This window comes from Mesoplodon mirus (assembly GCF_964341445.2).
Source record: "Mesoplodon mirus genome assembly, chromosome: 2".
Lineage (NCBI taxonomy): Eukaryota > Metazoa > Chordata > Mammalia > Artiodactyla > Ziphiidae > Mesoplodon > Mesoplodon mirus.
In genome coordinates this window covers 7,239,065-7,254,114 of record NC_138977.1, presented here as the reverse complement: position 1 = coordinate 7,254,114, position 15,050 = coordinate 7,239,065, and the positions used below count along the sequence as shown (strand labels likewise).

Genomic DNA, 15,050 nt, shown 5'->3' with positions numbered 1-15,050 from the left:
TTGCTAGCTCAGTCTCCTTGGAGGACGTTACATCATAGGTCAAGGTATTTCAAATGTTCCAAAGTCATTTTTTCCCCAATAAAGTAGTTTTCTCTTCATTTTTAAATGATGGAGCAGGTCCTTGATAAGTAATTCTTTTAGGTTTTCTGCCACAAAAGAAAATCTCTTGTAAGTAGATACCAGGCCTTGTCATCTGCTTCCTCTACAGATTTCAAATGAAAAGGAGCACCTCCTGCTAGCACGTGTCCATAGTCAAGATGGTAGCAGCATCTTAGAATAGTTCTTTGTAGCTGGGAATGTTGGTACCCTGACATGTAACTCAATTTGTGCTCTGGAAGGCTGGGAGGGCAATAGATCCTTCTCTCCCACCCAGTGAGAGGCTTGGCTTGGTTTGGTTTATCCTGAATGTGAAGGTGTTCCTAACATGTCTCTCCCCGATGCTGCCCTGAGCCTCTGTTGTGCATCAGAGATACCTGCCTCCCAAGGCTTGGTACTAGTTGGTTAAAGTCATTAGGCGGTAAGCTCCCATGCCCACTTACAGCCTTGTGCATGTCCTCTGTGGACTTTGTGTGTACTCACTGGTGACCATTTTTATTCTTGTCTATGAAATAATAACTTACTTCCTTTAAACTGGGCAAACAGATAGAGGTTTCCCATAGACAGCTACTTGGCATTTGAGATGACTTGGTTCCATGATTGCTTTTCAGGGAGTTGATGAATTTTGCGGGGAGATAGCAAAGTACCCCTTAAACTGGCTTTGTGTCTGTGACAACAAACCATGAGTGATTTGTCTGAAGTTCAGAAAAATAATCACCTTAAACAGTTTTTAACAGGTTTTGGTGAATTTGGGGGCACACTTAGACATTATAAGGTAGCAGTCATAGGCAAACTTTGTCTTCACCTCTTCCCTTCGTCTCTCTTTCTTTCTGTTCTCCCTCTCCTCCACCTCTTCAGGGAGGGCTTCCTCAACCCCATTGCTCCTTGACTTTACTGCTCCCAACCCTGCCAGGGCAGTCAGTTCACCCTAGAAGTTGATGTCTTAAATTTTGATTGTTTCAAAAGAAAATAGGGAATTTATCTTTTAAAAGTTTTCTCTCTCTCTCTCTCTCTTTTTTTTGGGGGGTGCATATCTGCTTTTTTGCTAACTTGACTAAGATGAGCACATATGGCTTTTGTAAAAAGGGGAGACAAGTTATGTAGATTTAAAAAGAGATCAGGAGACAGTGGTATTTAACCCCCCAAAGTGAATTGCCCATCATAGGCATTTCCAGCATCTTTATTGGCTAGTTAGGACATCATATCCTAATAAGGGGAGCACCTTTTCTTCTCTGCTTACCTGTAGGTGGACCCTGGTTACAGAAAGTGGTGGGTCCCGTTGACCGGCGTCTCTAGTAGAGCTGGTGCCTACATGTGGTGCTGGGTGCTGTGAGGAGTGGGTTGGAAGCCAGTCTCCCATACCTAAGTGAGTGGCCAAGTCCCTGGTGGGTTCAGAAAGATGGAGGTCTAAGATAGCTCGTAGGGAAGCACAGGGCGGATGAGCAGAGGTAGACCGCCTTGCTGTGAGCCCCGGCAGCCTTGTGACTTCTGCCCTGAGGTTAGCCCCATCTGGACCTGCTGGGGGCTGGGGACTTAGAGAGGGCAGAAGCTTCTGCGTCAGCAGTGGCTGGTGGTGAGAGGCTGCAGAGAAGGCTTGATGTGGTATATCCTCTCTTGCATTTCTCAGAATCAAAGACTGTGGAGCGGGCTTCCCTGGTGGCACAGTGGTTGAGAGTCCGCCTGCCGATGCGGGGGACGCGGGTTCGTGCCCTGGTCCGGGAAGATCCCACGTGCTGCGGAGCAGCTCGGCCCGTGAGCCATGGCCGCTGAGCCTGTGTGTCCAGAGCCTGTGCTCCGCAACGGGAGGGGCCACAGAGAGGCCCGCGTACCGCAAAAAAAAAAAAAAAAAAAAGTCTGTGGAGCATTAAGTCTCGGGGGCCACAGACTGTGTTGTAGCTGCTTTATAACTGTGTCATGTTGATCCTCACCTCAGACCCAGTGAGGTAGAACTATGTTCATTTTTAAAGATAGAGAAATGGAGGCACAAGGAAGGTCAGAAATGTGCCCCAAGCCACATGACTAGGAAGAGGCAGAGAAAGGTTATGACCCTGATCTGTCTGCCCTCGTGATCTGTGGTTCCCTTGGACTTGTTCTACTGTCGGTATGGAAAGTCTGGTGGCATATGGGAACGTCGTTCAATTGTAGTTTTCCCCCAAGTCTGAGACCCAGTGAGCTAACGGCGGCTGTCAGCTGGCCGCTGCCCTTGTTTTGAAGAGGGAGCGCTGACCGTGTGTTAAGACATGTTGCTGTGGTTTATAGTTATCTATGGGGAATACACCCTTGAATCTGAATTGCGGCACATTCACCATCCAACACCTTTGGCTGAGATTTGTGGAGGACGGCATCCTCCCCTGCAGCAGAGCTGGGAGACTTGGAAATTTGATATTTTGCAACAGAGCAGCATCCGTAATCTTTTTATGAGGAACGTGATATCTGGTAAAGCTCTTGAAGCTAATCTCGGGGCCCCCATGCTTGGCCATCGACCCTCAGTCTATTCCCACTCATTGGGGTGGTGGTGGTGGGTAACTTTGTCCTCTACCTCTTCTTCAATCTTCTCTCCAACTCACTATAGAAATTACGCCATCCCAACTGACCGCCTAGCATCCTCACAGCCTTCCATACATGTCCCTTGTGTCTTGCTAGGGCATTTTTGGTATTTGTATTGTGTACTTGGCACTTGCACGTGGCCTGATTCACCTCTTCCTTTGCTGTGCTCTAACTACAGGTTCTGGAATTCAGAGATTTTAGTTTCAAGCCAAATAGTTGGTCATTCATCTAACTTTAAAGCCCCGTCATGAAAAGTTGACTTTCCAAATTAAAGACGCTCGTCTGAATTTTTGTAGTAGCTGCTCTACTGCTTAAGATTCAAACAAACAAACAAAAATTAAGTCTTCTCATTAGTCTTGTTTTGTTTCTGCTTTTCTTTTTTGTTTCATTGGTTTTTGCTATTGTAATGTATCATTTGCTGTTCATGGACTGGTTGGCTGGGTCTCAGTATTGAAATGCAGGCAGGGGCCTCGTGAGCTTTCTGTGAGTTGGAAGACCGCGGTGTAGACTGGTAAAGCACTGATTTTAGAGTCAAACAAGCCTGGCTTTGCATTCTTCTCTGCCACTTAAAACCTTGGAGGCCTTATATAATTACTTCAGCAAACCAAGGCTTAGCAAGATTATCTGCAAAGGGGGAGTAACAGCACCCAGCCCTCTGGATTGTTGTGAGGTTTCAAGGTACCACATGTAATAAAACCCAGTCACGGCTCCTCTGGGAGCCCTAGGCGGCCCCCTGCTTGCATTTTCCTTTCCTCCGAGAGCTTAATTTAATATTCTTAGTTGAACTTGACCCAACTTCCTGGTTCATCAGTTATGTAATCTCCCCACTAAATGGCTTAGGGAAAATAGGCTCTCTAGTCCTGGAGAAGCCTTTAGTGTTGACCTGAAGTTGCATTGTTTCCAGCATTTACAGTAGTTATACCAGGAGAACCCGGGGCTCCTGCCGTTGCCTCGCTGTGTAGAAACCTCCTCTGTAGAAGCTTTGGAGAATAGGGCCCTTGTGTAGCTCATGACCAAGGCATGGGGTTCCCAGCGGGACCCAGCCAGCTCTCTAAACTGTTCTGAGCAGTATGGGAAACTCACCCATCATGACAGGTAACCCGTAAAACAGCTTGGTAAGTAACCAGAGGATTTTCTTAGCAGAGTAGTGCTGTACCCCTTTTGAGCTGTGCTTGGGAGCCCCTGTTTTATATGTTCCACCCTCATGTTGGCTGTCTTCCACATACGAACTGAGCTTGTGGAAATATTCCCGTCAGTTGCCCTGCAGGACCACAGTGCTGAGACCTCTCTACAGCCCCATAATTCTCTGAAACGCAGCTGCAGCTCCTTTTCTGTTCGGCTAGCAAGCTAAAGCTCAAGCCTGGTCCCTGATTCCACAGTGATCATCTGGAAGGAAGAGAAATGCAATTCAAGGAGCACTTTGAGGGAAAGATCAGTCAGAGGTGCAACTCTCAGTTCTCTCATAGCAAAGCCCGAGAAAATGATCAGCCTGGGGGTGAACTTTGTAAGATATGGGCTGACTAGGTAGTGGTGTCCTTTCTTGTCAAGGAGGGAAACCCCCCCAGCAGGTCCAGCCTCCTGGGGGGTGAGGACTGAGTGTTCAGTGTGGTTGTATCCAGCCTCAAAAGGTTCTGTCTTATCTGTGTTGGAGAGATTTCCTTCCGTGCCTTTCCTCCTCTCCCCGCCCACCTCCCTCCTTTTTCTCAAGGGGGACTGAGTTCTTGCTTTTACGTGCTGGCTTGATCTATTGGCTGTCTGCCTCCTGCATGGGAGGTGATCTTGAGCAATTAGTCAGGAGAGCTTCTGCTGCAGGAAAGCCCTGGGTGCTTGCAGATCGGCTTTTGGCACACACAGGAGTCCCCACGCTGCAAAGCCAGTGAGGATGGAGGAAGGCGAGTGGGCTTCTCGAGCCCAAGGGAGTTTACTAACATCATTATCTTCACCTCCTCCAACTCTCCACTACGAAATGGATTCGCATCTGGTCCATCTCATCCAGGGGTGAGCAAACTGTGGCCCACCACTGCCTGTTTTTTTCAATAAATAAAGTTTTATTGGAACACAGCCACCCAGTCATTTACATTGTGTCTGTGACTGCTTTCCTGCTGCTATGATGGCAGGGTTAAGGAGTTGCGAGACCTACAGCCTGCAGACCCTGAAGTATTTATCGTCTGGCTTTTTGCAGAAAAAGTTTGCTGACCTCGATCTAATCTATAAACAAAACTGATCTTTCTGGAAAAGCCCACACTCCTTCAAAACCAGTTTCAACAGTTGTGGTTAATGGCCGTGTTTCAGATGGGCGGTCCAAGTGATTTTTAAACGTAGTTCTTAGGAATCCTTTCATGTCATTGAACTAACCAAAATTTTCCTTATGGCTTTTGGATGCCTTCAAGTGTGTGATCATAATTTCAAAAGGTTTTTTAGTGCTTCAGTGATTGAAAATTTTATTTGGGGTTATTCTTTTTACAACCTGTTGTTAAAAAAATTTTTTTATTTTGAAATAGTTTTAGATTTACAGAAAATTTACAAAGATAGTATAGAGAGTTCCCATAGACCCTTCACCCGGCTTCTACTACTGACATCTTACACCGAACCATGGTACTTTGGTTAAAACCAGGAAATTCACATTGGTACAATACTATTACATACAAACTTTATTTCTGTTTCACTCATTGTTTCACTCATGTCCTTTTGTTCCAGGATTCAGTCTTGGATCATATGCAATCATACTGCACTTAGCAACTTTTTTCCCCCAATGGTGACATTTACTTAATATTTATAGTTTTTTCCCTTTGACAGAGTTCATTGTCTTTTGGTAAAGAAAATGATTCATTGGTGAAGATGTAAGCTTGCAAAGCAGAGGCGATAGACCTAATGCTCATAAGAAGGGCTTCACCTGTTGAGTGCTCACTGTTCTCCTGCTGGGTGCTTTATACCTGTCGTCTTACTTACATCTTACTGCCACCCAGCCTGTTAACACTTACTTTCATTTTAGCTAAGGACACTGAGACCAGGGAGATTGTTACTCTTCCACGTTTCAGTTGTGGCTGACCCTCAGCCAAGGCTGATAAGGCCAGCTCTGCCCCAGCCTCTGAGAGTGACACGTGTCCTCCCCTCGCTCTCCCTTCCCCTCCTGCCTCATTTTTCTCTTTTTCTTTTTTTTTTTTTTTTTGCGGTACGCGGACCTCTCACTGTTGCGGCCTCTCCCGTTGCGGAGCACAGGCTCTGGACGCACAGGCTCAGCGGCCATGGCTCACGGGCCCAGCCGCTCCACGGCATGTGGGATCTTCCCGGACCGGGGCACGAACCTGTGTCCCCTGCATCGGCAGGCGGACTCTCCACCACTGCGTCACCAGGGAAGCCCTACTCCTTTTTTTTTTTAAACAAAAAAAGGAACAAGCTGAGGGAGATTAGGAAACTGCAAATGGGCCCACTGCCAAGGCTGTCTTTGGAACCCAGGGTCTGTGTAGAGTGGCGGCGTTTCATGCAATTGTAACCGGTGTGATTAAAATCCTTCAGTCGCCCTGCCTGTGAGCATCTGCCTCAGTGGGCCTGTGCCCTGAGTGCCTCTGACTCTCCTGTCTCTCCATTCAGCTCCTTGTGTCCCACTCCAGCCGCTCGCTCGGAGGGACTTGAGGCTGTGAGCTCCGTGCGGTCTTGTCAAAACGGGGCTTTGACCCGACATTGACCTTGAGTAAGTCGCCGTCACCTTTCTGCTCTCGGCTTCTCATGTGTCACGTGGAACGGTAGCATAGCTGGGAATGAGTGAATTAACGCGTGCCAGTTGTGCCTGGCACAACACCGACTGTGCCAGGATGTAGGGAGGGCGTGATGATACTGACAATGGTGCCATGGGCTCCGGGCGGAAAGCCTCCCTGGCTGCCCATGTGGCAGCTGCTCCCTCCTCTGTTCTCCTGCGGGACCCTGGCCACCTTTCTATTATGTGGCGCTCATCACACTGCGTCATGATCATCAGTTTGTCATTCTCTTCTCACCTGACTGGGTGCTCATGGAAAACAGCTGGTAGAGTTCCCTGGGTGTCCCCAGGGCAGGCATGGGGCCTGACAGGTAATTCTCAGACCAAGAGTGATGAGCAAACAGGGTCCAGTTCGAACCCTCCCAATGATCAGTGATGTCCTCCCAGCCCAGTGCTGTAGATTATGGCCACTTGTCACAGGTGCATGCTTCTCCCCACGGCTGTGTCCCTCACGGTGCTCACTTGGAACCAACAGCGTGCTGGCTGGGGAATGCCCCCTCTCTGGCACTTAAAGAAGAACGGTGGCGTTTATTTGAACAGAGATTTCCCATAATATACCGATGGACAATATTTCCTTCTGTCTTTATTAGCATTTTCAAACACTTTTGCCCAGGACAGCTGTCCTAGACTTATGCTGTACGTTGTTTCCCAGCCTGGAATGAAAGATCATTTCACTGATGTGTTAGCTTCTGCTCGGAGACCTTGCAAATGAGGTTTTAAAATCTTTCCTTCCGGTGCAAAATTCTGATTTGATGCCGACATCATAAAAGCCATCCGCAAATATCTTGGTATTTGGGGGAATTCATCATTTCAGAGAAGCAGTCATTTCTTTTCCTGATATGTATCCTCCCTCAAATGCTAAATTATGCTCTGTGCTCCCAGAGCCTGGAATCGGGCAGTTGTATTGCCAGCACTGCCCAGAGCCTGACCTGCCTATGCTTTGCAAGAAATGTTTGTTAGAGGCAGACATTCTCTGGTGACTGGTGCAGCTGTTGTCGAATTTTAACAGTGAAGGCCCTAAGTCCCCTCCCCCATTTCTGAAATGTTTGTGCTTTTCTGCTGCCAAAAGGTTTTTTTTAATATGCATGGCGCGTGGAGTCTGGTATTGGAGACGATCGGGTCACAGTTTGAATCCCAAGCAGCATATACCTCTGATTTGTTACATTTTCAGAAAAATGAACTCTGTAAAGTGTACACATACACAGAAATGGTCATAATTTCATGTTATTGAGGGTTTATTCCTCCCCATCGTGAAAGCTACACGGTCTTTCCCTGACGTGCAGACCTGTTTTCCCAAGGCAAGAGTGCTGATTCTCCTTAGTGGAGAGAATTCGCTAGTTACCTTCACAAATGTGTGTTCCACTCCCCAGCCCCTCCACCTGCCCCGCCCCCAGGCAGGAGACTTCCCATTGCCTTAGGAATACCAGGTAGCCTTCCACGGTCAGAAAGTTTTCGAGGTCGAGTTTCTGAGTTAGCAGGAGGAAATCTCTGTGCTTTTAGTGAAACCCTCCTGTTCCCATTTCTTCCTTTTCTTTGAGAAGGAGACATTTCTCCTCAAAGGGAGATTGGCTCTTTTGCCCCGAAGACAGAGAGGAGTCATGACGCTTTCAGTTTAGTGTGTGAAATTGGGAAGAGAGCAGAGAAACATATTCATATTTCTCTGTAATTTATTTCTGTTTTGGTAAATGTGGTTTCTGAACTTTTCAGGAAGAGTAGACTTCTGCCTGCATTTTTGCAAACCACAGCTTGGCTTTCAGGAAACATGGCACTTTAGGTGCTTTTTTATAATTGCTCAGCAGCTCACTATTCAATAAAATCGGTGGTTTGTGATCATGCCAGTCTTGCTCATCAAAAATCCATAGTTAAAGGGGCAGGAGGAAGAAGGAATCAAATAGTTGTTGTTGTTGTTTTAAATGCTTAAATGTGGGAAGTGGTAGGAGAGAACACTTGAAATATTCCATGTGTTCTAGCAGGCAATGGGCTTTTTAATTCTTAGATCACCTACCAGTTCTGATCTTTAACCCAAAGACTTTCTTAGCCAGGGTTCTCCTCTGAACCACAGAATACAAAAAATGCCCTGGGTATTTTCTCAGTGCTCCCAAGGATGCTGTCAAGAACTGTGACATCTGAAATTTGACTCTGCTTTGCAGGGTCCCGCATTGGCCTGCCATGATTCCAAGGATGCTGGCAGAAGACACTGGGCTCCTGGTCAGAGTCAAAGGATGGTACTAATCACAGCCATAGCAGTCCTCAGAGTATTAATCTGAGTCCCAGTTTCCACAGGGTGATGCCCCGTGGCCCAGATAACACCTGCCTGTGGAGTGTTAGCAAGAGAGAAAAACCCAGAGCTCAGGAAGATCAGATCTTTTATGACGGACAGTAAAGCCTGCTCTTCACGCCAGGGGAAGACACAACTTGATCTTCCAAGGCTCTGTGCTCTGAAAACATCCTTGAAAAGATAATCCAGCCTTTGCTCACTAGAAGTGCAGAAACACTAGAGACCCATATTGAATTGTCTCCCAACACGTGGGTCACTAGAACAGTTCTAGACATGCAGGAGAGGTGTTAATTCATTATGTACATGGACGCCTTAGGGCTCCTTCTCTTCGGAGGCCCAGGCTGAGAAAAACTGCCAGACCTTTGCTCTGGGCTGCCGTTTCCCAAATGCCTAGGGTTCCTCTAAAAGGTTTTAAGTCAAAGAAGAGAAAGACAATGTCAGAAATTCTCCTTTCAAAGGAATACTTTACTGCTTTTTGAGAAAATTTTAAGTATTATCTTTTAAAGAATTAAATAGTTAAAAAATATTTTTTGATCCTTATTACCAAAAAACAAAACAAAACCCAAATTCTGGAAAGTAGGAGGTGGTTTATATAAAGAAACTCATGTTTACAATTTCTTGTCTTCCAAAAAAAAAAAAAAAATGTTGGCAGGTTGCTTTTGGAGACACCTGTGAAACATCGCCTGGCCTCTACTGGCTGAGGCGAGAATTCAGGTCTTAGGTCTTGAGTGTATTTAACCGCTTCCTGCCTCATCCGCACTCCTTCCCAGTGAAGAAGCCTATGGAAATTTTCTTGTATCCTCATGGCTACTTGGCTCCATCTCCCGAGCTTTGTTTTGCTGGGCAGGTCTCCTCTTTCACAGGCCTTAGTTCTCCACGTGACTTATGATACCTCCTCCCCATATTAGAGGCGAATATGAATAGTCCAGTCTGCAAAGTTCATGCCCACAGGGAAGTCCCGAGCGGAGGCTTCTGAGATACTGTGGGGAAACCCAGGGACCTCAGTACAGAAATTTAGGTCAAAGTGGGAAGCCTGAAAAGACTCTCTTGGTTAACCAGTGAGTGTGGGATCGCATAGCACATCTGTGTGTTGACAGAAAACAGAAAAATCACAGAGAACAAACCAAGAGGCAAGAAAGACTCATGTTGCGAGCTTGACTCTGGACAAGGATGGGTGACTCTGAGTTCCTGTTTTGGGACAGGGTGGAGAAAGCCAAGCGAAGGATAGGCCCTTACCTTCTGCACCTGCTATTCCAACAATCCTTTCACTTGCCAGAAGGAGTATTTTCCCTTTACGAAAAAACAAAACAAAACATCTCTTTTTATTTTATTTTTTAAATTTTCTTTGCGGTATGCGGGCCTCTCACTGTTGTGGCCTCTCCCGTTGCGGAGCACAGGCTCCGGACGCACAGGCTCAGCGGCCATGGCTCACGGGCCCAGCCGTTCTGCAGCACGTGGGATCTTCCCAGACGGGGGCTCGAACCCGTGTCCCCTGCATCGGCAGGTGGACTCTCAACCACTGCGCCACCAGGGAAGCCCAACATTTCTTTTTAAAAGAAAGATGTGAGGATGAAGCAGATCATAGCTGTAACATTTATGACCTTTACTTTTAAAGAGCCTTATAAATACGCACACTGTTACCTCATCTTCATCCCGTAGCTGTCCTCCCTCTCAGCAGATAGATGGCCATCGTTTCATCACTTGACTATTTATGACCAGGAAGGGTTGGTTCGGGTGGGGTAACACACCTCATCCTCCACCACCACCAGCACCCACCAGCGCCTTGAGTAATTGCTGGGAGATGACATGGCAGTTGTTTGGCTAACTGTGGTCTCACATTCTCTGTCAGCTCTTCACTCACGCCATCCTCTCCCTTCCTGATTAGTAAGGACCCATTAAAGTTTCATTTTCTGCTGAAGAATGGAGTGACTTTTGCTGTTGGTGATACACATCACCTTGAGATTTCTAGGTGTCTTTGCTTGGTGTGAAGTAGGTTTTATGACTTCCAAATGAATGGCTGGATAGGGGGATTGTAAATAAGTTGTTCAGAGAATAATGTTTTTAAAATGTTCCTCCTTCCCCCCCGCCCCTTTTCTGATCAGAGTAAAGGCAACCTTCTGTGTACTAAATATCTATCAAGTCAGTACTGCAATATTTCATGGGCCTGGTGTATAATACTCAGTTGCAGTGCTACACATGGGAACTGGCTGCTCAGATGTGGCTTGAAGACTTCCTGTGCCAAGCCCTCTGCCCGGCTTTGTGAATCTACACAAAGAGTTACCCACCTGCTCTCAACCCAGAGGCGAGAGAAATGTCTGAAACCAACACAGAGCAACTCAGGCTGATCGGCCCTCCCGTTTACTGGTGTGACGGGCCTTCAGAGAAGGTCTGTGACTTCGAGAGCCCACAGGAGAAGAACTGGGGGGACAGCTGGAGCTGAGCCGGGGGGAGGGGACAGATCGGAGCCAGCAGAGGAGCGGAAGAGCCTGAGCGGGGAGGAGGGGAAGTCAGGGGAACAGAGCTGTGGGCTGAGCAGCCAGGCTGCCGGGGCAGGTGGGAGAGCACACCTGTTCCTGGGGAGGCACACGGGGTGGACTGGGTCTTACCCGGGTGGCTGAATGTGGCTGATGGAACTGGCCGAATGGGAGGCCTGGGGCTAGGGGCTTGGCTAGGACACCTCCGCCGTGACACCGGCATGAGCAGTGAGAATGGGATCGTCTCCTGTTCATGACGAGAGCGTAGAGAAAGGAACAGCCTGGGAGCTTTTTGCGGTAAAAACGGACAGGACGTGGTGTTAGTTCTGCTTTAGAAGAAGAATCAAAGATAATGCTCAGTAATATGGAAGGACAAGGAAGCTGCTCGTAGAAACTGGTTTTAGCCAAAGAGGGTGAATTTGAGGTGAGGGGCATCTGGGTATAGCAGCATTGAATACATATGTGTTGAAAATGTACTTGAGTAAAACGAGAAGCTTTCAGCACTGTGCTTTTAAAGCAAGCTTCGTAGACCATAGTCACAAGCCTCCAGTTTTGAGATCATTGAAGAATAATTTATTCAGATCAACGCGTATTTATTGAACCCTCCACGTTTAGAGGCCCCTCCATGAGCCTGTTTACTGACCCTTTTACATTAACTTATTTTCAAAATTGGCAACTATTAGGGAATGTTAAGGTCACCAAAGATTTACTGTTCATTGGTTTCTCCCTTAAATGCTAGTCTTTGGTCCACTCTACAGGAATCTTGATTCCCAGTGGCATTCTGGTCTGAGTTGCCACATGTATATGACCAGATGAAAGAGCTTTATTTTTATTTTTTTATTGGAGTGTAGTTGCTTTACAATATTCTGTTAGTTTCTACTGTACAGCAAAATGAATCAGCTATACATATACATATATCCCCTCTTTTTTGGATTTCCTTCTCATTTAGGTCACCACAGAGCATTGAGTTGAGTTCCCTGTGCTATACAGTAGGTTCTCATTAGTTATCTATTTTATGCGTAGTATCAATGGTGTATATACGTCAGTCCCAGTCTCCCAGTTCACCCCATCCCCGCTTGGTATCCATACCTTTCTTCTCCATGTCTGTGTCTCTATTTCTGCTTTGTAAATAAGATCGTCTATACCAATTTTTTCAGATTCCACATATATGCCTTAATATACGATATTTGTTTTTCTCTTTCTGACTTACTTCACTCTGTATGACAGTCTCTGGGTCCATCCACGTCTCTACAAGTGACCCAATTTCGTTCCTTTTTATGGCTGTGTAGTATTCCATTGTATATATGTACCACATCTTCTTTATCCATTCCTCTGTTGCTGGACATTTAGGTTGCTTCCATGTCCTGGCTGTTGTACATAGTGCTGCCGTGAACGTTGGGGTGCATGTGTCTTTTTGAATGATGGTTTTCTCTGGGTATATGCCCAGGAGTGGGATTGCTGGGTGAAATGGTAGTTTTATTTTTGGTTTTCTAAGGAATCTCCGTACTGTTCTCCGTAATGGCTGTACCAATGTAGACATTAAAAGGCCACTGTTGACTCTTTAGAGCTACAGGTCATGGGCTTGACTGTAGAGTCTTGTGACTTTCCTTATGAGCAGAAAACACGACTACCTCAACAGTCCAAGCAACTAGTTTTGGCCGTCGGATTCTGGTGTTGTAATTACTGCACCAGTATGGCGCTAGGTTGGCTCCACAAACCCGAAGAAGTACAGTGAGGCACCTCTAGTTTTGGGGTGTGGCTCTTGGGGCTACAGACCTGGGAGGCGGTGGAGAAGACTCGGTCCCTTTCAGTCATCAGGAGAGAGAAAGGAACTATCACCCTAGCCATTGAGGAATGGGGTGTCATGTATTTGGTGTTCCGTGGCCTTTATACTGTTAATCCTGTTCTTCAAACTTCCACACTTAGCCCAAGCCAGCCCCGATCATCCACGGTCCAGTGGCTTAACCTTCAGTCACCAGCCACACCGAACTACAACCCAGCTGTTACACCTCCTTCACCCAAGCTGTCGTCTTTCCCCCTCTCTCTTCCTGCCACCGTAGCGGACAAGCCACCTGAAAGGTACGTGGTTTGGAGTGTGATGTAGAACGTGAGGGCGGCACACAGAGGGGCTTGACCAACCTGAGCAAGTTCTTGTGCTCCCTGCATGGAAAAAGCTTCCGGTCTCCTGGACTTCGTGGACAACATTTAGAACCTTGCCTTAGACTTACAGGTTCAAGAGCAAGTACATTCTTAGAGGTTTGCCTTACATGAGACCTGCTAGAACCTACTCTTTTTCGTGCTGGTTGTGCCTTTCTGAAACCACGTACTTTGGAAGAACTTTTTATGCATGCATAGAAAGCACATGGTCTGTTTTACAGGAAGGCAAATGGGGCACTGGAAACCGTAATTAACACAGCTCTTTAACAGGCCAGTGGTGCAGAGGCCAGAGGTGCCGCCCCTTAGCAAAGCCCTTCCTCCGGGACAGCAGGCTGAGGCTCTTCCCCCCATCAGTGGCTTCCCCTGCTCCGGTGAGGTGGGAGGCTTCCTTCCGCCTCGGTGTGCATCTGGCTGACAGCCTGCTTTCCATCCCTCCCCACTGGGTCCTTTTCCCACAAGAACACACAGGATGTTTTGACAAGTGTTGAGAAGCCCAGCCTGATGCATCTTTTGGGGGGCGAGACCCAGCTGAGAGCCATGAGCCCCGTCCAGGGTGGCGTGAAAGCAGAGCGTCCCTGTAGACAGATGGGTGTCCGAGGTGCGTGGCTAGAGCCACTGAGCATCCCAGTGCCTCTGCCCTGCACTGCCTCACCTTCGGTCTCACGACACCGGTGCTTTTCCTTAACAGATAAGCCGAAATGCCTCAGAAGTAAACGTGCTCTGTGGTTCTAATAACGCTGAACGAGAGGGCAGGGCACCCCACTGAGCGGAGAGGAGAAGTAGGTGAAGAGGTTCAGGGGAAGCTTCTCGGAGGGGCTCCCTAAGGAAAGACTGGGGTTGGAAACCCGTCATTTACTTGACAGTCAGGTGCTCTGGTTTGCCCGAGGTTCCCTTTCCCGCTAATTTCCTTTTTGGAAGGAGCTGCCGCGCTGGTGACATAGAAATGAGATTTGGGCAATGCGGGCGGGGGAAAGGTGAGGCTTCTCACGTTTCACTTGGTGCCTTGCGTGTTCCCTCTTCAGCGTCATCAATCGGAAGGCCCGGGCCGTGTACCCGTGTGAAGCAGAACACAGCTCGGAATTGTCTTTTGACATAGGAGCGATTTTTGAGGATGGTAAGTGCTAGTGGGAGCTTTGTGGGAGGCTGTCTTCTGCCGGTGCAGAGGGTCTACAGCCCAGAGCAGACAGGCGGTCCCTGGCTGTGGGCTTGTCGGGAGCAGAAGTCTGTCCCTGGATGCTTTGGACGGGCGAGAGCCTGCCCACGTGGCTCCCAGGAACCGAACGTCAGGGGGCTGTGGGTGCCCACTTCCGCTTTAATCTTGGTTATTCTCCAACTCTTGTAACTCTTGAGGGTCTTCGTTCGGGATATCTTTCTCCTGATGTAGAGAAGCCGGTGCCACTTGGAGTCAAGAACTGTTTGTGATTTGCATCCCCTGTTTTCCTCCCGCAGCGCCCCCACCCTAGCCTCCTGAATGCTTCAGGTTCACCAGCTCTGAGCTACAGACAAGTGTTTTGTCGACCAATTTTGGTTTATCGTTCCCTTACCGTTCTTAGGCTTTACATGAGTTTTGCTTGTTTGAGTAGTGTGTGAATCTCTAGAGACGGGTATTGATTTTTGCATACTGAAACCAGGGTATAGATTTTTGTTTGCATGTTTAATAGTCACACATAAGCATCGAGGAGCTCTGCCCGGCTTCCGATTTCACAAATCCCTCCCATGGTTCAGTGTACATCTCTTCCCTCCC

The 15,050-nt window shown here is 47.6% G+C and overlaps 1 protein-coding gene across 2 annotated transcripts in view; it reads left to right on the top strand.

Annotated features, from left to right (window-relative positions):
- Positions 1–15,050, top strand: part of ARHGAP10 (Rho GTPase activating protein 10) — a 337,729-nt gene that overhangs the window by 315,526 nt on the left and 7,153 nt on the right. For both annotated transcript variants that reach the window (XM_082605670.1, XM_082605669.1), the window contains 2 exons: positions 13,076–13,228; positions 14,329–14,420. In XM_082605670.1, coding sequence (XP_082461796.1) covers positions 13,076–13,228; positions 14,329–14,420 — 245 coding nt within the window. The remainder of the gene's footprint in view (positions 1–13,075; positions 13,229–14,328; positions 14,421–15,050) is intronic.